This window comes from Camarhynchus parvulus, chromosome 3 (genome assembly GCF_901933205.1).
Source record: "Camarhynchus parvulus chromosome 3, STF_HiC, whole genome shotgun sequence".
Taxonomy (NCBI): domain Eukaryota; kingdom Metazoa; phylum Chordata; class Aves; order Passeriformes; family Thraupidae; genus Camarhynchus; species Camarhynchus parvulus.
This window is the reverse complement of record NC_044573.1, coordinates 64640720-64662333: the sequence shown is the minus strand read 5'-3', so window position 1 is coordinate 64662333 and position 21614 is coordinate 64640720. Positions and strand designations below refer to the sequence as shown.

Genomic DNA, 21614 nt, shown 5'->3' with positions numbered 1-21614 from the left:
GCAGAAATGGCATTCAGCTACCTTCACTGTACCCTTAGGCAATATCTAGAGCATCGGGTTTGAATCCCCTTCAGTTTGCTGATCCCTGTAAATTTTCAAGGGAAGAACGTCCAAGAGTGAACCGTACCATCACTGGTCTGTGCAACTCGGGGACTGCGGACCTCAGCTCTGCCAAGGCCGCCGCTGCCGGGCGGGGCGGGGAAGCAGCGCGGGCTGGGATCCAGCAGGATCCCTCCCGCACGCCACGTACGCTCCGTCCTGCCCGCAGCTGAGCGCTGGAGCTGACCGAGCAGCGGGCACCGCGGCTCTGAGGGCACCGGGGAGCAGCCGGGCCGGCTCCCCGTGCGCGGCCTCCCTCCCTCCGTCGGTGCAGCGCAGCCCAGCCCAGAGGCAGCATTCCCGCCTACCGCGAGCGCGAGGCATGCTAGGAAGGGCCGGGACGGGGCCGGGACAACGCAGGCGCGGGCGGGGGTGGCGGCGGCGTCGCGGTGCGGGCGGCCCATGGCCGTGGGCGGCGGGCCACGATGACCGACTACAGCGAGGAGCAGCGCAACGAGCTGGAGGCGCTGGAGTCCATCTACCCGGACTCGTTCACGGGTGCGGGGCCGGCAGCCGGGGCCGGGCCGGCAGCCGGCGAGCGGGGGGAGGAGCGGGAGGCCGCGGCGGGGCTGCCGCGCGTCCCGCGGGGGTTCGAGCGGCGCGGCTCGGGGGGGTGCTCGGGGTGTTGGTTCCCTTTCCTTGGCCGGGAAGAGCAAAGCGCTTGATGGCCCCTGTGGCCCCGTCCGTGGGCGCTGCCCCTGCCGCGTTCAGCGCCGTGGCTCAGCAGCCAGCCCGGCGTGGGCAAGCCGGTCCCCTGCGCTGGAAGGATGCTCTTCGGAGAAGCCTTTCAAAAGATGCAGCCCTGAGAATTGGTTTGTGTGCCGAGCGGTTTTCCTATCCGCTAGCAAGCTTGTTGCGGTCGTAAGGCATGGGATGTTTTGGGGTACTTAAAGGTGCTGTTTCCTTCGTAAATATATTGCCAGTACCTGCCTTACTCCGTTGCAGGCGAAAAAAAAGGCAAGCTTTAATTCCTTGGTGCAGCATGTTATACTGCTGGAACTTTCCTGTAGTGGATACATTGGTTCATCAGTTTTTCAGGATTTTCAATTTGCTATCAAACAATCAAGAGTATCCAAATGCTGCCTAATCCAACATGATTTTTGGCATTCTGTATCCAAAGAATATTAAGGGTGGAAAAATTGGAGCATTTTCTGTTTCCTTCCTGCACAGTGTCTACTCTGCCTAGAGTTCCACAGCATCTTACTTGGCAGTAACTTCACCACACAAACATTTTCCCAGTACAATTGCGTATTGCTTCAATCTGAAAATCTTTTCAGGTCTTCGGTTTTATGTTAAAGATTTACGTAAAGGTATATAAATTGATCTCTGGTAGCTGGGGGTGCTGGATATCTGATACTGATATGGAAGTTATATTCTTTGATACAGCCTTTACTCTGATGCTTACTCAGAGTTATTGTTCACTCGTGCTTTTATGCCCAAGAGAGGAGAGGGGAGTAAAGATTGTAGTAGCACATTAGCAATTAGGCAAAACTCGGTTGATCCTTTGAGAGTATGTACACTAATTTGGGCACAGGTTATAACAGAGATGCAGAGCACCTCTTACATGAGTATGTGGTCTGCAGCCCACAATTGTACAATGAGGTTTTTAGCCTGGGAGAGATGCAGTTCACAGCTCTTGCTATGTTGTGTTGTCTATCTTCTAGCTGCCTGATTCACACATTTTCATTCTAGTAGGTTGCTTGGTTAGTAGCATTTCTTGCATTAAGCTGTTTTAAATATAGGTTCAGACATACTGTAAAAATAGTCCATGGTCAAGAGTGCGCTGGATGTTCTTCAGGCACATTTAGTGCAGTAAAGCAGATCAGCTTTGGTAGCTTTCTGCATGCAGTCAGTGCACTGCCAGAAGTTGTTTGATTTGATTTGCGCTTTTTGAAGCAGTGAAACCTCCAGAAGAGAAAGTTTTCCAAAAATGAAACCCTTTGGTATTGTTTGATGATGTGTGGTCTCATTCAAAGAGACTCCAGGCATCACATCGTATGGAAAATAGCTGTTAAATGAAAAGTATTACCTTAATTTGTTAAAAACACTGTATCAAGAGCTTACTTTCTTTATAAGTCCTTTAAGAAGTTCAGTTTCACTGATGTGAAGTAATTGATTTAAGGACTCTCCCTGACTGTTGCTTTTTTCCTTTTAATAGTACTGTCAGAAAAGCCAACAACTTTCACAATCACTGTGACATCTGAAGCTGGAGAAAATGATGAAAGTAAGTTGATCATGTCTTACTCAGAAACTTCTGTATGTGTTTAAATCTGATTCTATTATTCTATTCTATTCAACAGCTCCACTTGTGTATCTCCACTTAGTGTATACCTCCACTTAGATCCTTATAGGGGCCTAATACAGCAAACATTCCCTTGCAAATATAGTTCAAGGATTTGGGTGATCCTTGTTCAGTTTGCAGAAATGTTATGCTGTCACTGTAGGACTGCTTTCTGCTGAATCTCAAAGGCTTTGTAGCATAGCTTCAAAAAGCATGGGTTGTCACCATCCTTCCAGTGGCTTACAGACATGTTGTGAGAGGATTTGTTTTCTGGCAACTGTGTGTGTGCCAGCTACGTGGGAGAGTTGAGTCTGTGTGCTGTGAATGTGCAGCCCTTAAGGAGCAGTTCCAGAGCAGAAGGCTGTGGGTCCCAAGTCCCTGTGTATTTTTTGAGTACCAACAATTGCGTGGGAAAATTTAAGCAAGACTTACTCCAAGCAAGAATGAAAGCTGCTGTTCTGGATACTATAACAGAAGGAATAAATTGGTGCTGCCTTTACTTAGTTTGAAAGGAGTAAGCCCTGCTTAGAGCAGGTGTCTGTGTTGCACAGACAGCTGTGCTGCTGAGCACTGTGAGTGTGGAACTAAGGGAAAGCTTCTCCCTGGTGTTCTGGGAGGATGTGTAAAAGGAACTTGATTCTCTTTTGCCTTGTTTCCATGTTAGCCTGGCTCTGGGCAGCTTCAGATTGAATGCATTTTTTCTAAGGCAGTTCTCTGCTTAATAACTTCTAGTGGACATAGTGTGTTTGTCCACAGTGTGGAGCCCTGGAACCCAACACAGAGGTTGGTACTTCACCCAGGCACACAGAACCTGAGGTGTTAATATGCTGAGATTTTCTCTAGTTCTGTTATTACGACTCTTGCTGTTTTCCAGCTTTAAGTAAAATATGAGGGAGATTACTGCTCTAGTACCTGTCATACCACAGGAGGTTTTTCAGTCTTCCTAAAGACCTCTCAGACTTGAGTAGGTTTTAATAGTTGGTGCAAGTGTGAACTTTATCATCTTAATTTATTTGAACTCTTGGGTTATGTTTAAATCTGTTCATATTGGTTTAAAATCTGTATAAGAAGACTGTTCCTTACAGGCAAGAATATTTTATATTCTATAATCTTTAGGCTGTCGATGCAGTAGGAAAACATACCATTAAAGTTATAGAGTTATCACCATAAGAATATGTGTTTCTTTATCTTGTAGCTGTCCAAACAACCCTTAAATTTACCTATAGAGAAAAATACCCTGATGAAACTCCACTATATGAAATTGTCTCACAGGAGAATCTTGATGATAATGATGTCATGGACATAATAAAACTGCTAGAGCAGCAGGTAAGAAAGACAGAATATCTTGCTACAGCTTGATACCACTTCACACATGGGCTAGAATTTCTCTCTCAAATCAGTTGTTTTCAGAGGTATCTGCTACTGATCTGAAACCTGTTCCATACTATAGAGACTTACCTTGTGGTTTGAGTTTGGTGAATGACATCACTGAGGTAAGATATAGGGCTAATTCAGTGTGTGCAATAATGTAGAATAATGAAACGGAGGTGCACTAGGGTTTCTCCTCTTTTTCACTTCCAGCTTAAGGTGAATTTGTTTAACTCTGTATGTGTGTGTGTATATATATATATAATTTGTGAAAATAAGCCACCTCAGTTTTATCTGGAAATATTAAAAAATGCCACATTGATTCTTGATTCTTTTTGATAACATAACTCTTTGGGGGTGGGGTGGATCTCATCAACCTTTAGGATCAGTGAGAGTGCATTGTGAAGGAAAAAAGGAAGCATTTCTTTGGTTTCAGGAATTTCTGACAAGTCCTCACTGCCTTAAAATTGCCATAATATGTTATATGGCATAATATGAACCGTCTCACATCAAAGGAGCATGAAATAGTATTAAGGAGTAATCTGTTCCAGGAGAAGAAAGATTCTGAGTGACTTGTCTCTTATGATTTATGATATTCAAATTTTAGAGTTGTGTTTCTACTGTAGGTTTTGTTTTATTCATGAAAAAGCCTTTCAGAGGATATCTATAATGTGTTAATAACCCAGTCACAGACATTCATCTTTGTGTTTTGCTGCATACCCATTTGGGGATAACTGACTGAATTAACTGGCCCGTTGAATTTGAATTTTACAGCAAGCTTTTGAGACTGGTGCAGAATGTGTCAGCTGTGCCCTCTGCATTTGCACGACATCCTGCTTTCTATAAACATATTTATGCATTCAGGTTCTTCTGTTTGAAGTTGCCTTCTTTGTGTTGTAGGCAGAAGAAAATTTAGGAATGGTAATGATCTTCACTCTGGTCTCAGCAGTACAGGAGAAGTTAAATGAAATAGTGGATCAAATAAAAACACGAAGAGAAGAAGAGAAGAAACAGAAAGAAAGAGAAGCAGAGGAAGAAGAGAAGGTATGTAAAATAATGTCTTCAATGAAAAAGACTTCCAGCTTCTTTAAAATGCATTGATTTGGTGCAGGAGCAGTTCTCAGTTGCTGTGGGAAAGGAACACCTATTCTAAAGATTATTTAATTGAAACATAAGAAGACTGTTTAGTGAACTTAAGTGAACTTTTATTTCCCTTTTTTCTTAAACAGTATTTTTAGAGTCTTAACTGCAAGTTCACAGTCCCTTCTAGCATTACTTCCTAAGGGATTTTTCCCAAATGAAATCACATTTGCTGTAGACAGTTTTTTGCTGGAAGAAGGGGAAGCAAGAGGGAATGGGGAGTAAAAAAGACTAGAATATGTCATGCTGCACATGGGCTCTGTGGTTTGAGGAAGGCTGTCTTCCTTGGTAGACTGAGTGGATAGGGTGGAAGCGGTGGGACCAATCTTCAGGACTGGTTTGCCCTCCTGTAGAATAGTTTCACCATTTGTGGATTGTGCTGTGATAAATCCAACTAATGAGTTTTCACTCACTTTCTGAGAAATAACTGGAGGGTGATGGGACTTGGAAGGTTCTGTATTTCTGAAAATTAGCAAAGAAATTTCTGAGAAAAAATAATCTTTTTTTTTTTTCTGTTTCAGCAATATAAAAGGATTAATGTATTTTAATGGACAATAATTCAGAGTAGATTGCACTTAAGGGTTGATAAGAAGTGCTGCCTGCTTATAAATAAACTGTATTAATGGGGAGTTGTGAACTATTGCACTCTAGGTCCAAAAGGAGTATGCAGGGTTCTTCCATGAGAGTTTTCATCTCAGTATAGTTCTCTGAGGAGAGACTCCCATGACAAAACCCACAAGAATGTGTTCTTTATATCCTCTAAGGATTAGGAGAAATTTCTCAGAATACTTCACAGCAAGCAGTGTTTCTTGAGTGTTGTAATTTAAATAATTAAGAGAATGCTTATCTTCACTTGTAGCTTTGCAAGTTGTGTTTGCAGCCTTGTTTTCTGTTCTTCCAGCAACGTTTTCATGGCACTCCTGTTACCATTGAGAATTTCCTTAATTGGAAAGCTAAGTTTGATGCAGAGCTTCTAGAAATAAAAAGGAAAAAGATGAAAGAAGAAGAACAAGCGGGCAAAAATAAGCTAAGCGGTATGTTTTAATACTGGTTGTGAAATTTCTGCAATGCTATCAGCCTATAATGACAAGTCTAAAAGTAATCTTTACACAGATGATAGGTCTTGGCATCCTGCTCCATAGTCTGCATGGCTTAGCTTTGAACTGGTTCTTTTGTGATGCTGGATCTTCTTTTGACCTGATTACCTGAATAAACATAATCACTGGTGGTCATGCTGTATCACTGTTCTGTTTTCTCCTCACTTCTGGCTAGTTTTGATGAAACTTGACAGAGGTGGAAATTTTAATGGTATTAAGCTTCATAAAAAGCAGTACAGGACAGGGGACATGCTTGATTCCTCTCTGAAGGGTATGCATTTGGGAATCTGCAAAGATGAGATAACAGAAATCAGGCTTCTAGTTTTCCTGTTCTTTAAAGTATTGTTAGTATGTGGTGTCTGTTTTTCTCTATATAAATGTAGTTTGTGAAAGCTTCCCTTTAGAAAACCTAAACCAAGTTTATTCTTGGATGTCATTGGTGTGATTCCAGTATTACCATGGACACCAAGCAGTCTTGCTTGTGGAAGCTTGCATGAGCAATGTAGATGGAAGATAGATGGTTTATGTCAAAGAGTCTTGAGCTTTTCTTCCTGTCCCTCCCAGTCAGAAAAACTTCACTCTTCTGTGGTGTTGCCTTCACAGCTCTGTGTGTGTGTGTGTGTAGGAGCTGGTGATTTGTGTATATCCAAGTTGCTTTTTGAATGGGAGAATTTATAAAAAAAAGGTGGAGGAGTCAGCTGATGTCCTTCCCAGTTCCAACAGAGGATTTGTTGTGGAATGCAAGATGAAGACTAAAGGAATAAGGACTAACCACAGGCTGTGGAGTGTAAATTTTTGCTGCCCCCCATTATTAAACTCTTAATAACATTACAGTGACCCATTTCACTTGTTGGCATGGATGAATTAAAAAAAAACAAAACAGAATGGGGAGCTTACAGAAATGAGCAGTTAAAAACACAAAAGACTGCTAGAATTGGTTGATTTGAAAAGACTAAAATACACATGCTGACTAATTGCTGCCTTGGGTTGAGAGTTGCTTCAGAGCTGTACTTGCTTATATATTAGTTTTTATTTTATTTCTAGGTAAACAGCTGTTTGAAATGGATCACAACCTTGACACCTCTGACATCCAGTTCTTGGAGGAAGGTAAATTCCTATTTGATTCCACTACTGAAAGTCAGTGGCTTAAAAAGGTCAAAGTTCCTAAGCAAAATCTGTGTTATATTTTTGACTTTAAATCTTTTTTTAGAATCCCTTTTACATTGGAAGAACTTTCTGAGAAGTACTGCTTTGCAGAGTGAACAGAATTTTAACTTTTCTCAAAACCAAAACCTTTTCAAGATGATAAAGTGTATTTATTTGCAGCCTTGTGCTTGAGGTGATCTCACTTACGTTGCTTCTGTTTAAATGATTGGACCAGAAGCAAAAATAAAATAAAAAATCCCAACTCAGCCCTGATTTTTTTTTCTGATAGCCAGCCTTCCCTGGCTTCAAGTATAGGTCTTGAACTTTTGTCATCTTTTCTCTGAACCTCAGCACCAATAGTAAACATCTTGCAGGTCAAAATAAATGTTACTGGCTCCTGTGCAACCCAGTTCTTTTTCATGGTTTCTGCAGATGGGCCTGTTACCTTACCTAAAATACTGACCTGGTGCCAGATGAAAATTCTGTAAGCCTGGGTCAGAAAAATATTAAACTTGGAAAACCAGTTGGAGATAAAGCACATAAAAGCACATACAGTAACATACCTGTTTAATTTGCTGTACCGTTTTTAGTATCCTAGTTTAAAATACCTGAGTTTTGAGGTAAGAGAGTTCTTTAATGCAGCTGCATTATCTACTGGTATCTTTCACAAAACACAGGCAGAAGAGGGTCAAGATTCTTCTCTGCAAATAACAATTAAAAAAAGTTTATGAATGTCAGTGAGTATAAACTGGAAATGGTAGTTATGGGGGAGTTTAGTTTCTTTAACATGGAATAATTTAATCTTGTCTTCCTACAAAATACCTAAATTGAAGATTGCTTATTGATAGCACATTTGGCTGCCTCAAGGGAGGAACAGACCTCTACCTGGGCTCTCTGCCCAGATGATTTGGGATTAATATATTAATTTGTAATCCTGTTGCTACTGGTGATTAAAACTCCCATTCTAATTGCTGCTTTCATTCTGTCATAGATGCAACAGGTTATTAAGTCTGTTTTAACATTACAGTAGCATGTACTACTAAGTTTCAGAGGATAATGGCATTATCTTCTATAGGTGCCTTCAAGCCCAGTGAAATAATAGAAACTTTATTTGGTGACCAGAAGATGTCACTGTTGATACATAAAAATAAAATAGCAATCTTAGAGTTTTATCTTTAGGTCAGCAGCATCTCTTTGAGAAGAAAATGTGAAAGTAGCCAAAGCTTCATCTTGCTTCTAAAATTTAAATCCGAAAGCAAATGCATGTATGTCAGTATATGGTGTGCAAGGAATTTTTATGAGCCCTGTGCATTTATCTCACTAGGATGGTAGTAATTATTCCAACTGTGAGGTCCTGAGCTCCTGCTTTGGCTGTCCTGGGGAGAAAGAACCTCTGCTTCTGGGAAATGTAAATGTTAATTTCATGCTCCCAATGAATTCTGAAGCTCTGTGTGACATTTCTCTTGACTGGTTTTGATACAAAGAAAAAAAGTTCAGCTGTAAAAAGATAAAATGTGGCATTTACTTTTCCATACCTATTTGATGTATAAAAGCCAAGTAAATTAGCAACTACCTACATTGAAGAACTAATACAAAAAATCTTGTATGTTTTGTTGTTAATGTTTTCCTTGTTGCGTGAAATTAAAGTATCTTTCTATTCCTTACAGCTGGAAACAATGTGGAGGTTGATGAATCTTTATTCCAAGAAATGGATGATTTAGAATTGGAGGATGAAGAGGATGACCCTGACTACAACCCTGTTAATTTAGATAGTGATTAGACTTATTTGAACTGATTCTGTCATCAGTATGGACATATGTAAGGAGAGAGGGGCAGGCAGGAAAGCCACAGCATCTGTGGTCTTAGTAATGTGTATTGTTTTTATTTTTTCTTAATTTTTTTTCCAGAGAAAAAAACCAACATATTTTAAATCCAGGAGAATGGTCTTCTGATGACTTTCACTATAAATAAACTTACTTTAACATTTGAAATGAAAAATTTGAGAAATATTGATCTGTCTGAAAACGCTTTTCTATTTTCTCTAATTTTTTTCCTCCCTACTTCTGTAATTGTCCTTTGAAGAGATGTGGCAACATGCAAGATGGAAAGGTGTTACAGCAAGCACTAAACACACCTGCACCTGAATGCTGAGCAGCTTTTCTGCTGTCTTCCACCTGGGATAAACATGGACAGCTTTGGTGAATAAAAAGGGATCACATACTATGCAGTTATTTATTTTTTGTTCCTCCTGTGCAATTTTTTAATAATTCAAGTCAGTTCTGGTGCCCCAATTTATCAGCTGTAGATAGACAGCACTAGTCACCTTTGTTGTATAGCCTTATTAAAGTGTAGTGGAAACCATTTCCATACAATTAGAATTAATTTTTTTGCTATAGTCATGAATAATATTTTTGAAAGGGTGAGTTCAGGTCAGTAGGGGGAAAAAAATCAGAATGTGAAGCCTCTTGAAGTTTGGTTGTTTTCTTCAGAGATGGTTTGGGGTTTTCTGAATGTGTGCCTCAATGAAATTGTATGAAAAATCAAAATTCACCTTAGGAAAATGAGTTTGCTTTTGGCAACAGACTGTATTGAAACACTATGAGTGGAGTGCACATTACAGCAGCAGGGTTTACAGAGTGCTCTACAGGTTTGAATGTAACTGGTGTAGTTCTAGAAGCATTGTGTTGGCAGCCTGTGAAGGTTAGCACAGAATGCAGTAAAGCTACACATCAACTTGGGGATGTTGCCCATCCTTCAGAGTTGTTTCTGGAGCTAACAGCTGTTGGACTCCTCCCTTACCACCTCCAAAAAGCCCAAACTGCAAGATCTGCAGTGTTTAAACATGCTGTGTTTGAAACTGCAGCGCTAGAAGGATGATGGTGTTAAAAGACAGCTTTCCAAACAGAGAGACAGGCACCTCAATGATTAAACACTGTGTGCTGAATTTTAAAGACTGTTAGTAGACTGCCTTAACTGTGCCAGCTTCAATCTTTGAAGAGGGTTGCACTAAAGTATCACATTGCTTAGAGGAATAATAAATTTATGAATTTTAGTATTTGAAAATTCCATAGTCAAGATGAGAAGTTTAATTATGGAATTAATTTAATGGTTATAAGATTCTCTGCTCATACCACTTGAGAACATCTGTTTAGGATGACCTCCTTGAACCTTTTTCTTTTCTTTTCTTCATTCAAGGTGAATGAATTTCTAGTAGATAGAAATAAGTTTTCAAGTACCCTGTAAATACTTTTATAAATTAACCATGTGCCTTTGTTCGTACTGTCGTCCCTTTGATCTTTTTAATTTTGGCTACTAAGAACTCTAGATAAGCATCTAGGTCTCAATGATGTTTTAGGTTTCAAAGCAATAAGCAGGATCTGTGCTCCAACAGAGTTACCAGATACATTAAAAAGTTGTGAGCTAATGTGATATTAAATCTTGTCATTTCCAAAGAGACAGTTGGATTGAAAGCTTCATAGTTACTACATCCAGCTTCCTGGGTAATTGCTAGGATGCTTTAAAATTCTCTTCAGCACTGAACTTATTATTTCTGGTTTGTATCAACTCAGCTGCATAAAACCCCATTTAATTCCTAAGGCTGCTTTCCATTTCTAGCTATGTATGTTTAAAACTGCTGTTTTTTCATAAAAGGAGTGAATTGGAGCTCTCTAAATTTGGACCAAATCCAAGAATCCTGTGTAGTCTGTGCAAATGTGATAATCAGAAAATTTTCCAAGTGGATCACTGATAAGTCATTTACATATGAAAGAAAGTTTCTCATGAATTATATTTCTAGAATAATGAAATTTTCTAGTCTGTTTTCACACTAACATATTTATTGGTTTTCATGCAGAGAATGTATAGCTTAAAAGATGTTAAAATTATGTAAAACAAGTTAAAATGTGAAAATGTGTTTTTGCTGTTATATTTCAAAGCAGAGGAAATAATAAGGGTTGAAGTGACAAAGAAATTGCATAAAATCTGTTCCTCCAGGTCCTTGGAAGAAGTTGTAGCAACTCAGTCTGAACTGCAGATTTGTTTAGCTTTGTTAGCAATTAACATCTGAAATAAAAAGGGAATTTGACTGAGAATAAGCTTGGCTGTGTGTGTGTTAGTTTGCTAAAGTGAACAGAGAGAAGAGATTTTTAGCTGGGAGATTTGAATTAGCTTATCTACTTTGGATTAAATGGAAAACTAGTTCATATTAACTGAATAAAACCTCATTTATAAACTTTGACAGAATTACAGTAATTTAAAATCCTAGTGCTGACAACATTTCTTGTATATTAACTGCCTCAGTCCAAAGCATGGACTGTAATGGATGGAGGCAATAGCGAGTTGCAACACTGCACCTTGACCAGAGTGAATTTAGTTTTGAACAGGCTGAGTGTTTTGAATAGTTGGTGCCAGAGCTCTGTTAAAATTCAGAGGATGGTGCCTACCACATCAAGATGCCAGGGGTATAATCTCAAGCATGCTGCAAAGCCTAGGATTTTGCATCCAAATTATGATTGCATTATTGGCATCTCTCCTTTTCCTTCCTTCCTTCCATTTGTTTGACACCTGCATCACAGACCAGGGCTAACATGGAGCTGATAGTCCCCCAGTTCCCAGGAACTCTCTTCCCTAGTCTGAGCCCCACTAGTGTCCTAAGTATTTAAACCTTTCACAGCTTAAAGGCCACTACTACACAGCTACTGAATGAATGCATTTTCATAACTATTTTTTTAAAATTTTACATGTATTTCAGAAAGATCAATGATTTATGGATTGTAATATGTGTACATGTTCACATGTTTCACTGCTTCCAAAAACAACAAGTTCTTATTGCCAGAGCACATGAAACATGAGAGAAAGCAGTAAAGGCTCTTACACCTGTATTTAGGTGTCAGCATTGAAAGGGATATATCTAAACTCCAACTACAATAGGTTGATGCATGATACAGCTGGGAAAGCAAAAACAGCCTGTACTACAGGCTGCAACACGCTCCACCAGCCCTCAGCTTCCCTCCTGGAGGGGCAGGGCTCTCACATTGAACCAGAGCAGCACGTCCTAGGTACAGTAAAGTGCCTCAAACACCCAAGACACTTGTTTCAGCAGACAGCTCCAGTCTCTTAAATGGCATTAACCCTGCACAACAGAGGCACTAGTCAAAAGGCAGTGTCCTTTTGGGATATACGTTATAAAACACAGAAAAAATAGAAATTAAAAAAAAAAGGATGAAGGGAAGATAGAATAAGCACTTTTAAAAAATATATGAATTTTATTCATTCATGGTACAAAAGGAGTATTTTATTCCTCTACCCAAAGAATTGTCTTGCACAGCACCTAAAGCACACACACTATTTTGGACACTGCTTTGTTAGACCTCTTAGCCAATGCCAACACTGATCCACCTCCTAAGCACATGTATTCAAGTGATACATCTAGAGAGGCCAGCTAATTGAAAAGAAGTTTACTGGTAAATTAATCCCTGGTGCAACAGACTGAACTGTAAAGAAATAGAGGACTGGTCACAGTGGCAGCATAAACACATTTACAGAGGTAAACCATGACAGGAACTCCAATGAAGTAGTTCCATAGTATCTTTATCCACTGCTGATTACCAACAGTATATACTTTGCTACAAGACAGTAGGTGTTGCTAATTCTAAGCAACTAAGAAAATAACCCATTTTCTAGTGAGACAAGGACCAGTATACTTCACCGTTACATTTGTATCAGGATGCCAGAGTTTTGACTGAACACAAAAACTACAGGTTTACTCCAGTGTAGTGCTTTCCCAAAACTCCCAAGCACTTATGGAGACACAGTTTAAGTCTAAAAATTGTTGGGTTAAGGTCACAGTCCAGAAGTTTAATGTTTTGCACCCAGCAAGTTCCAGAAGCAGGTTACAAAGGTATCCTTTAAGGAATCTTCTCTGATGTTAAGACCTGAGAAGCACGGCAGCGAGCCTAAAAATAGAGAGGAAAAGCAAATACTTTAATGAACAAAACTAGCACTTAAAAGAGCTTCTTCCAAATTAGCAGTTTAGTAATCTTAAAGAGTGTTAGGGGTTACGTTCCATCTTACTTAAATGGGAGCTTCCAAGACAACACTCTATACAACTGATATTTTTAAATATAAATCAGATTTTTGAAAAGAAGAAAAAAGTGGCAAACCAAAACCAAATGAACACCACCACCCTCACCAAATCCCAAACAACACCTTTTTTACACTGTGTCCTGAATTTTAAGGCTTTTTTCCAGAATGAGGAGAGGATGGTCATTTTTCACAGACACTTCTGACACGTTCAGGGCCAGAAAACACTTAATACCTCATTTCAAGATGCACGTTAAATATAGCTGAGCAAGTGATTCAGTTGCCAGTTTTTTCAGTTTAAATAAAAGTGTGTCCTGAAGCTTGAACATGCTGAACAGTGCTGATACGACACCACAGAATTGGAATACCTCAGAATCAATTTGTAAGTGTAGGAAAGAAAAAGCTTAAGAAACAAAAACCACATTTGACAATCTGCTGAAAACCTCTAAGGTCTTAAAAAAGGTAAAATGCCCCAAAGTCAAACACATGAATAGCATTCATAATAATTTCAACAGCTCAAACCTCTGAACATAATTTTGCACTGTGTTTGTAAGTAACTTACATGCTTACAGTCAGTCATTTGGGAGAAAACATTGTAAGAAAATGGAAAATTTTAAAAAATCCCAATTTACATCTGCAAACAGCTGAAAGCTTCATACAAGACCTAGAAGTTGTCAGCTGCATCAAGGTGGCATTCATTTATATGCAAAATGTTATTGGCTTTGATACCCTGGGATTATATAAGCAGAAAGCAGGAGAGAAAAAGATCAAGGAAAGTGAAAAGATGCAAAAAATTCACCATGCAACCATATATGCATAAGCATTGAAAGAAGAGATGCAAATGGTCTTAAATTTTCACAAACAGAAACTGTTTTCTGAGATATACTTACAGCTTTCTCTTCCAAAGAGAGCACCCCATCTACAGCCACTATCTGATATTGCTTTTCTTTCAGGTTACCCACAAATTTCTGAAGTAGTCTGAGACCAGATCCATCACTGTTTTGTTTCAGCAGTTTCTGCATTTGTTGGGAAGAACATCCTGGGTCAAACAGTAGCAAACATAAGCTTTTGTTCTTCTTCTCCTCTATTCCAACAACAGTACGACTGTGACCTATCATCAAAACAAGAGTTTCAGTAGTTTAGAAACATATAAATCCCATTTACTACCTTGTAACTTATGACTGATTTTCAGATCAAGGCAGGCATTACTCAGAATTTAAGAAGACAGTTATAAGAGTACACGTCAAAAAGTTGAAATCCCAATCACATTCAGCTCTTCCATCCAATAAAAATACAACCTTTAATGTTGCTCTTACGAAATAGGATAATTTCAGGAAATAAAACCAAGCCTTCAATTCAATGAAGAAGGACTAAAAAATGCTGCTCTGAACTGCTGTAAAGAGATAGAGAATGGTAAGAAACCAGCATATTGTGACACTGACCTTGATGTTGCAAGTAGATAGGTGGTTTGGAAGTACACACCACCTTTGCACCACCTTCATTATCTGCAGAATAGTAATGTAAAATCCACTCAAACAAGCGAGGGTGTGTACCCATAGGGCCAGTGGGTTTGTGAAAGTCAATGATTTGGCACCTACAAAACATTGAGAATGAAAACAACAAAATTTCAAGCAGGTTGCTTCTTTTCACCTCTGGGTCCCTGCCTCCTGCACCCAATGGTCCGTACTACTTTCTTATTTTTTAATACAGAAGTAAGGGACACATAATTACAAAGCAATGAAACATATACTATCACAAACTGGAAAATTTATTACATAAGAAACAAATGCTCTACTGTGTTCAGTCTAACAAGAACTTGTGAAACTTGCAAAAATTAATGTTACATTTTTTTGTATGTTATACACTATAGAATCCAATTAAAAGCCATAGAAAATAGCTGAAATTCAGATTCTTCTTGAAAAGAAACTTTCAGAGAAATGAAGTTTTTAATGCTTTAATTTATGCATATGTGGCATAATTCAGCATCAAGTCTCAATGATCTAAGCAGTTACTCAGTTTATGTACCTCCTATAAATAGTTACCTGTACCTGTAAGTAGTTAGACAGCTTCATGCTGCATTAAATCAATTTGTTTATATATGGTTAAATTTAGTCACTAAGGTGGCTTCGTCATCACACAGTTGGGAATTCTAACCTTTAAAGGTACAGCACTTAAATCAGCAGTTAATAATAACAACCACAACAAAAAGCAATATTTACTTTATCCTGAGACTGGTTAATAGTGAATAAATTTCACATGCTCCTATCCATGCTTTGGAACCATGTAATCTGTTGTTGAAGTGAGATGCCCCATGAGGATCAAAACCTTCTCTCCAGGCATCTTCAATCATGGACTGAATCTTTGGGATACTAGGAATTAGTGTAGTATCTGGAACAGAAAAGCTTTTGAATTGTTGTTACAGTGACTGAAATAGTCTATTAATTAAAACTATTCAGCTTCTTTTATAACAGGCAGTTGATGTTACAAAGATGCACCAAAAAAACTAAAGGTAAAACTTCAACCACATAATTTCTTGCCAGTATTCAAGTATTCACCTCTGACTCTTCCACAGAAAGTTCCAGTGGTATAACCACCATTTAATAGGTATCATTGACCTTGTAAAACTTGCTGTGTAAATGAAAAGGCAAAGCATCAGTCAACAGGTTGTCATCCAAGGTACGTGGAACAAGCAGCATTTTGTTTAATACCTCTCAGGCAGTCATTGTAGAAGCTGTTTTGCAACAGTGAGGAAAGGAGCATTTGGAAATTCCTGTAACCACAACCCCAGCCTCTGTCACCCAAAGATGAGTGGAAGTGATCTACTCCTGCTGAAAGCCATACACGCCTCACATCTTTGTTCTCACTCTGATAGTACTTGCACAATGCTTCAATGACTCCTAAAGAAGACAAAATATGAAGTTTATCTGTAAAATGTACAACTAAATTTACCAGAAGACTCCTTCCCCAACTTGGAACAGATACAGATTAATACAATTTATTTTAAAACTTCATTACATTTAGAGCCCAAATCACAAAATCAGTGGAAATTGCCCCTATTTAATTTCAGTGGTCTTTACTTGGATGAATTTATGTACTATGAAGTTTTCAAAACTAAATCTATTTTTTCACTGTTGCTACACAATGATTATTTTAAATTAAACAAAATTATGAACTGCAATAGTCAAAGAAACTATTACAATGATATAGAAAAAGTATGTTACCAATAAAGCATTCCTATGCCCCTGCCACCTGCAGTACAACATCATCTTAAAAACATGGCAATACTTATGCATACTATGTAAACCTTTTATTCCCCCCAGCTTATTTTTCCTGGAGAAACTAAGAGGGAAAAAAAAAAGGAATGGCAGAAACGGCACAGAACTTGAGAATTATTGTAAATATTTTCAAATAATACTCTTACAGGATATTCCAGTGTTCTCCTTTGTTAATGTGAAAAAATATGTTTGGGAATGCTCTCTCCAATTCATACATGTAAATCCTCAAAGCCCTTTCATAGCCATGCTGTTGTGAAAAGAATTATTCCATAGTCTCCACAAATTATTTTCTAAGATTCTCTCTGAAATCTAAATCATTACCAAGAATGAAAACTTTAAATGTGTTATTTCCACACAATCTGTTTGACAGAAGAAATTTTATATTACCTGTTAAGAACCAAGTGGATATTTTGTAAGCCAGAACCATCAGCAATAGGCTCAAAGACCATTGAATTGTGGTCTTGGAAAGACAAGGGAGCCTTTTGAAAGGGGCACAGAGACCCATCTGCCCTGTGTTTCTGCACCAACCATAAAACATTTAAGAGAAGATGTATCAAGTAGATGTCTACTCCTCCCAGTCCTCTCTTGGGCTTTGTAATCAGGTGATCACTGTGCTTATCTGCAACCAGCTTACACAATGTAACAATTAACAGAAACACAAGACAAAAAGCTGCTGCAAATTTGAACAGCTACACTGGATTAGGAACCAACAAGTACTAAGCAGTAATCAAGCACAGAGTCAAGGGCAACGAGCTTGTGATAAGACATGTGCATCTTCTGATACATATAATACATCTATTTGTGCCATTAACCAGACAACTTGGTTCCAATATCCACAGGAAAAAGAAAAAACCAAAATGAGAAAAAAAAGAAGAAAGAAAAAGAGAAAAAAAAAAAAAAAAAAACAGCCTAGCCTGTAAGTTAGAATAAAAATATACCAAGATATGATTTAATTTCCTTATTTAGGACTGTAACAATTTGGATTTATCTAGAAAATTATGCTTAGAACTAAGACACAGCAAATATTAAGCAATGAATTATATGTTTTGTTAAAGACTGGTTTGGTCACTACAATCTAAGGTCTAGAAAGTACAGTTTTAGTTGTATAATTTCAGCATCTTTACCTGATGTCTTGGTTCTCCCATCATCTATACCAGAAGCCAAACTTTCCATCATGTCAGCTTTTCTCTTATGATATTCAAAGGGCTGCATCCTTCCTCTATCAACTTCTCTTTCCATATTCTTTAGAAATTGCTGCTTGAAGCCACCAGAATTATCCAAGCCATACTGTCTCTGTTAGGGATGGAATGTACATGATTTCAATCACATTTTTAAAATTCACCTTTTGTCCATACAGTTTCTCAAAATCACTATCAGTAACTTTGAAAAAAGGTAAGACATAAAAACTTCAGAATTACAATTATTTTAGAGCTGAAGACGAAGCTTCAATCCTGAACATGAATATGGGACTAGGAAAGCCACACCTGGAAGAGCAGACACATCCCTCTGCTCTCTCTTGGCAGAGCCATCGGCACAGAGGCAGTCTGGCAAGGAGGCAATGTGAGTGGGAAATGAGTTACTAGGGCTGTGAGATGGGACACAGAGGGAAGCAGGACCTGGAGCAGGTGATGGTATTCCAGTAAAGGACATCCAGGATGTTCAGAGCCTTTGGCACTCTGGCAAGGAATATGCACCAGGCTGCACTGCAAGGCAGAGCACAAGAGCTGGCTGGAGCACTGGCAGCAGCTGCTGGGAGAGCAGAACAGCAAGCACAGGGAGCAGCCAGCCCCATCCTGAGCCAGCACCACTCAAAGCTGTAAAGCCAAGTAGCTCAAGACTGTCATGTCCAGCACTCTGCCAGGATCAGCACTGCCAAGAGACTGAATTTGCTTCCAACCCATCCCGTACCATTACCTCAACACAGACTGTGTGGCTTGCAGTCTGACCTGGCAAGGCCATTCCAGGACATTACAATTCCAAGATACTCAGCTTCTAAAGGCCCAACTGGTTTTAAATTTACCATTCAGAAACAAGAGTGTACCTGCAGCTTTTTAAATTCTTCTCTCTCTCGCTTCTCTTCTTCTGATCTCTGCCGTTCATCCTCTTCAGTTTGGAGTTGCTGAGCCAGTTCTAGATCTCTCATGTTTCCACCTATCCCAGGACAACATTTCAAAGTGAGGGGACTTGGTCAGGAGGGCAGTAATGCTTTGAGGGATCATTTGTTTAATTTTTAGAGATTCCTTTCTAAGCAGACATACGTAAACACAATTGGGCATTAATTTTAGGAGATGCACCCCACGTTATTTTGAGTTATTAGCAATGAATGCTGAACAGGACTGATGGCATTCAGTCTACCAAGACTCAGACTCTGGACTTGGACAAAGTTCATGCAGTTACTCGAGCAATTACTTGGCAAATAATGCACATACCTGTAGCACTGAGAAGACAGTTTTTGTTTACTGTGTTTCACTTGACTATTAGCAAGAAGTCTCAGTTCCTTTAATACCACTTATTAGCATCTAGGACCATTGCTAGCAGTCTCACAAGGAAGTGACAAAACTGTACAATTGGAGAACTGAATAGGGAATCCCTAAGATTCTCTTAGCCATGTTATAAAATAAAATTAATTTAGATTTTTTACTTTAATGCTATGATTAATGAATCAGCAAAGTATTTGCAGAAATAAATTGAGAAAAAAATGAAGTTTTCATAAGCTATAAATTCTCAACTCATCACAGTGGAATGTGCCACTGTAAACTCCATTTATGTAAACCTTCTACAGAGCTAGAAAAACAAATATATATTACTGTTGTCTTTTAAACATTTTTTGCTCCAAGTTTTTCCTTTGGCTAGCATACATGCAATCATGCACAGACAAAGATTTCCTTATTAGCCTGGTAATAAAGTAGAGCACTTGGGCAAGTGATAGGACCTTAGCTATGTTAACTTCACTATACATACGTCCAAATTCCCTTTAAATACAGAAATATATTTTTTAAATTTCATGTGAGATCCTACACTCTTCTTCACAACATGCAAATACCTGCAAATGCTTTCAAGTATTATCAAGCCTGTGCCCTTTCATGTACCTTCTGAAAAGTTCTGTTCCTCTAAGTGTAAATCCACATGCTCTTCAAGAATCTGAATGTTTGTACAGGTAAGACTACACATAGGACATTCATAGAGCTGTTCACCATTTCCTGTGTCTGAAAAAGAAATTCAGTTTCTTGATTAATGCAATTCCTGTGGTTCTTCGCTAGAATCATCCCCTAACTGATATACAATCTAAAACAAATACACAGTAATGAAGTTTGTGTTGCCACTGAAATTCCTCAGTGAAAGGAAGCAAATTCTTAACAACTGTTACTTTCCTCAGCAGTTAAGAATTTGTATCTAAATACATGAAAAATTTAAGGCATATTTTCCTTCTTTTGATTAAGTTTTTCCCCATTTAACTTACAGATTACAATTTGCTATGACCACATTTGTATCAAGAAATGCTTAGTCTGAAATATCAAACCATTAATAAGAAGATGTGTTCTGCTAACAGAAAAATTTAACATTCACGTAATAACACAGCAGTTGTTGGCCTGAAAGAATAAAAAGTGCTGTCATTCTTATTTTGTTGGTCTTCCCACATCTCCTCAAATAAATGTTCTTTCTGCAGTTTTAGGATTATTATTGAGGGTACCATGTAGTATAGGTAAAATTCAAAAGGATTTCTGGAGACTATACAGTCCCTGGTAGAATGGTCACATTAAATAGGTAAAGTTACACACAGCTTTTCCCAGTCATTTTTTGAATAATTCCAAGCATAGACTCTTCACAAACTTCCCAGAGGAACATATTCTGGTGTTTAACCACTTTCACAGTAAAAAGAAGCGCTCTTGTATTTAAATAGCATTCCTCATATTTTGACTCGGGCCCACTGCCTGTTGTTCTGTCACTGGGAACCACAGACAAGTGTCTGACTCCATCTTTACTGCTCTCCTCGAGTCCCTAGGATTTTTCTGCACCTTCCTCTGTTCATAAAGCATAAGAACTGATATCCTGTGTTAGCAGTTTCTGGAAGGCATTTGCCCCAACTAAATGTTTATGACTGGTTGGAGGAAAACTTGGTGGTATAATCATCTAAATTCACCAGAAGCATTTAACGTAACCCTGAAAAATACAGTTTCCTGAAACCTGTTAAATACATAAAAAACCAAAACACCTTAATATAACTATTTTTAAAGCAGAAACTGGCATGCAGGCAAGTAAATTATTCAAACTCTTGCATTATTTGCACACATGGAAGTAAAATGTTGTTCAGTGCTAAGACCTGGGGGGTGGGTGTGTTCTTGGCGGGGGGAATTCGTTACGAAAAACATTTTAATCACAGATTATGCAGTGTGGTTGACTGTACTGGCACATTTTGCATTCTAACCACCATTTATCTAGTCAGTATATGTAGCCTGTTACATCACAAATGTTAGTCTTCTAAGGGTATTACCCACCAGCAGAGATGCCACCTTAAAGTTTCTGAAATAACTACCAGCATTCGGCCAATCAGTCAAAATAAAACTCTGATCACGCCCAGAATAAACGAATCAAATTAGTCCATTAAACTACACTACCTAAACACATAACTACTTCCTTTGTTGCAACTTCATCGCCCGGCCGGTTTCCCGTTGCCAGCCCCGATCCCCGCGGAGGGACCCGTCCCTGCCCAGCGCCGCTCACCCGTGCCGGGGGCGCCCAGCAGGTGCCCGTGCCGCGCCCTGACGTGCTCCTCCAGCTCCCGCCCCGCCGCCTCCCCGCAGAACGGGCACTCGGGCGGCGCCCCCGGGCGGCGGGAGCCCGGCGGGCCCGGCTCCGGGTGGGCCGTCTCCATGTGCCGCCGGAGCTCCTCGCAGCCCACGGCGGCGGCGCAGAGCGGGCAGCGGGGCTGGCGGCGGCACAGGGACGGGCGCCGCGGGTGCCGCCCGGCCGCCGCCTCGGAGGGCAGGGCCCGGCCGCACACGTCGCACAGCACCATGGCAGCAGCGGCACCGCGGACACCGGGCTCCGTCACGGGGCTCCGTCACCGGGCCCCCTCACCGCCTTCCTTCCTTCCCTCCCGCGCGCGCGCGCGCGCTTCCCGCTGGG

At 39.6% G+C, this 21614-nt stretch overlaps 2 protein-coding genes across 4 annotated transcripts; one reads left to right on the top strand and one right to left on the bottom strand.

Moving 5' to 3' along the window:
• Positions 1-441: 441 nt before the first annotated feature.
• RWDD1 (RWD domain containing 1) lies at positions 442-11225 on the top strand. 3 transcript variants are annotated; one of them, XM_030944966.1, is made up of 8 exons: positions 469-597; positions 1270-1409; positions 2258-2323; positions 3576-3706; positions 4649-4792; positions 5790-5922; positions 7030-7092; positions 8799-11225. In XM_030944966.1, exons 4-8 carry the CDS (start codon positions 3677-3679, stop codon positions 8909-8911), a joined length of 483 nt encoding a protein of 160 aa, XP_030800826.1. In that variant the 5' UTR covers positions 469-597; positions 1270-1409; positions 2258-2323; positions 3576-3676; the 3' UTR covers positions 8912-11225. The 3 variants fall into 3 exon arrangements, with proteins under 3 accessions (XP_030800825.1, XP_030800826.1, XP_030800824.1); XM_030944965.1 differs by lacking the exon at positions 1270-1409 and having other exon boundaries at positions 442-597; XM_030944964.1 differs by lacking the exons at positions 469-597; positions 1270-1409 and adding an exon at positions 724-911.
• Positions 11226-12374: 1149 nt separating this feature from the next.
• On the bottom strand, positions 12375-21577 carry ZUP1 (zinc finger containing ubiquitin peptidase 1). The gene is made up of 9 exons (XM_030944952.1): positions 21210-21577; positions 19577-19693; positions 18529-18638; positions 17612-17780; positions 15921-16109; positions 15432-15600; positions 14655-14806; positions 14103-14323; positions 12375-13085 (listed from the first exon to the last, which is right to left on the bottom strand). Exons 1-9 carry the CDS (start codon positions 21502-21504, stop codon positions 13038-13040), a joined length of 1470 nt encoding a protein of 489 aa, XP_030800812.1. The 5' UTR covers positions 21505-21577; the 3' UTR covers positions 12375-13037.
• Positions 21578-21614: the final 37 nt, after the last annotated feature.

Coding starts and splice junctions, on each gene's coding strand:
- RWDD1 (XM_030944964.1), top strand. CDS start 764: ATGGCCCCTGTGGCCCCGTCCGTGGGCGCTGCCCCTGCCGCGTTCAGC. Junction 912..2,257: donor AGATGCAGCCCTGAGAATTG/GTTTGTGTGCCG, acceptor TCCTTTTAATAG/TACTGTCAGAAAAGCCAACA. Junction 2,324..3,575: donor AGCTGGAGAAAATGATGAAA/GTAAGTTGATCA, acceptor TTTATCTTGTAG/CTGTCCAAACAACCCTTAAA.
- ZUP1 (XM_030944952.1), bottom strand. CDS start 21,504: ATGGTGCTGTGCGACGTGTGCGGCCGGGCCCTGCCCTCCGAGGCGGCG. Junction 14,807..15,431: donor TTAACCAGTCTCAGGATAAA/GTAAATATTGCT, acceptor AATGTTTTGTAG/GTGCCAAATCATTGACTTTC. Junction 14,324..14,654: donor TATCTACTTGCAACATCAAG/GTCAGTGTCACA, acceptor TTTTGATGATAG/GTCACAGTCGTACTGTTGTT.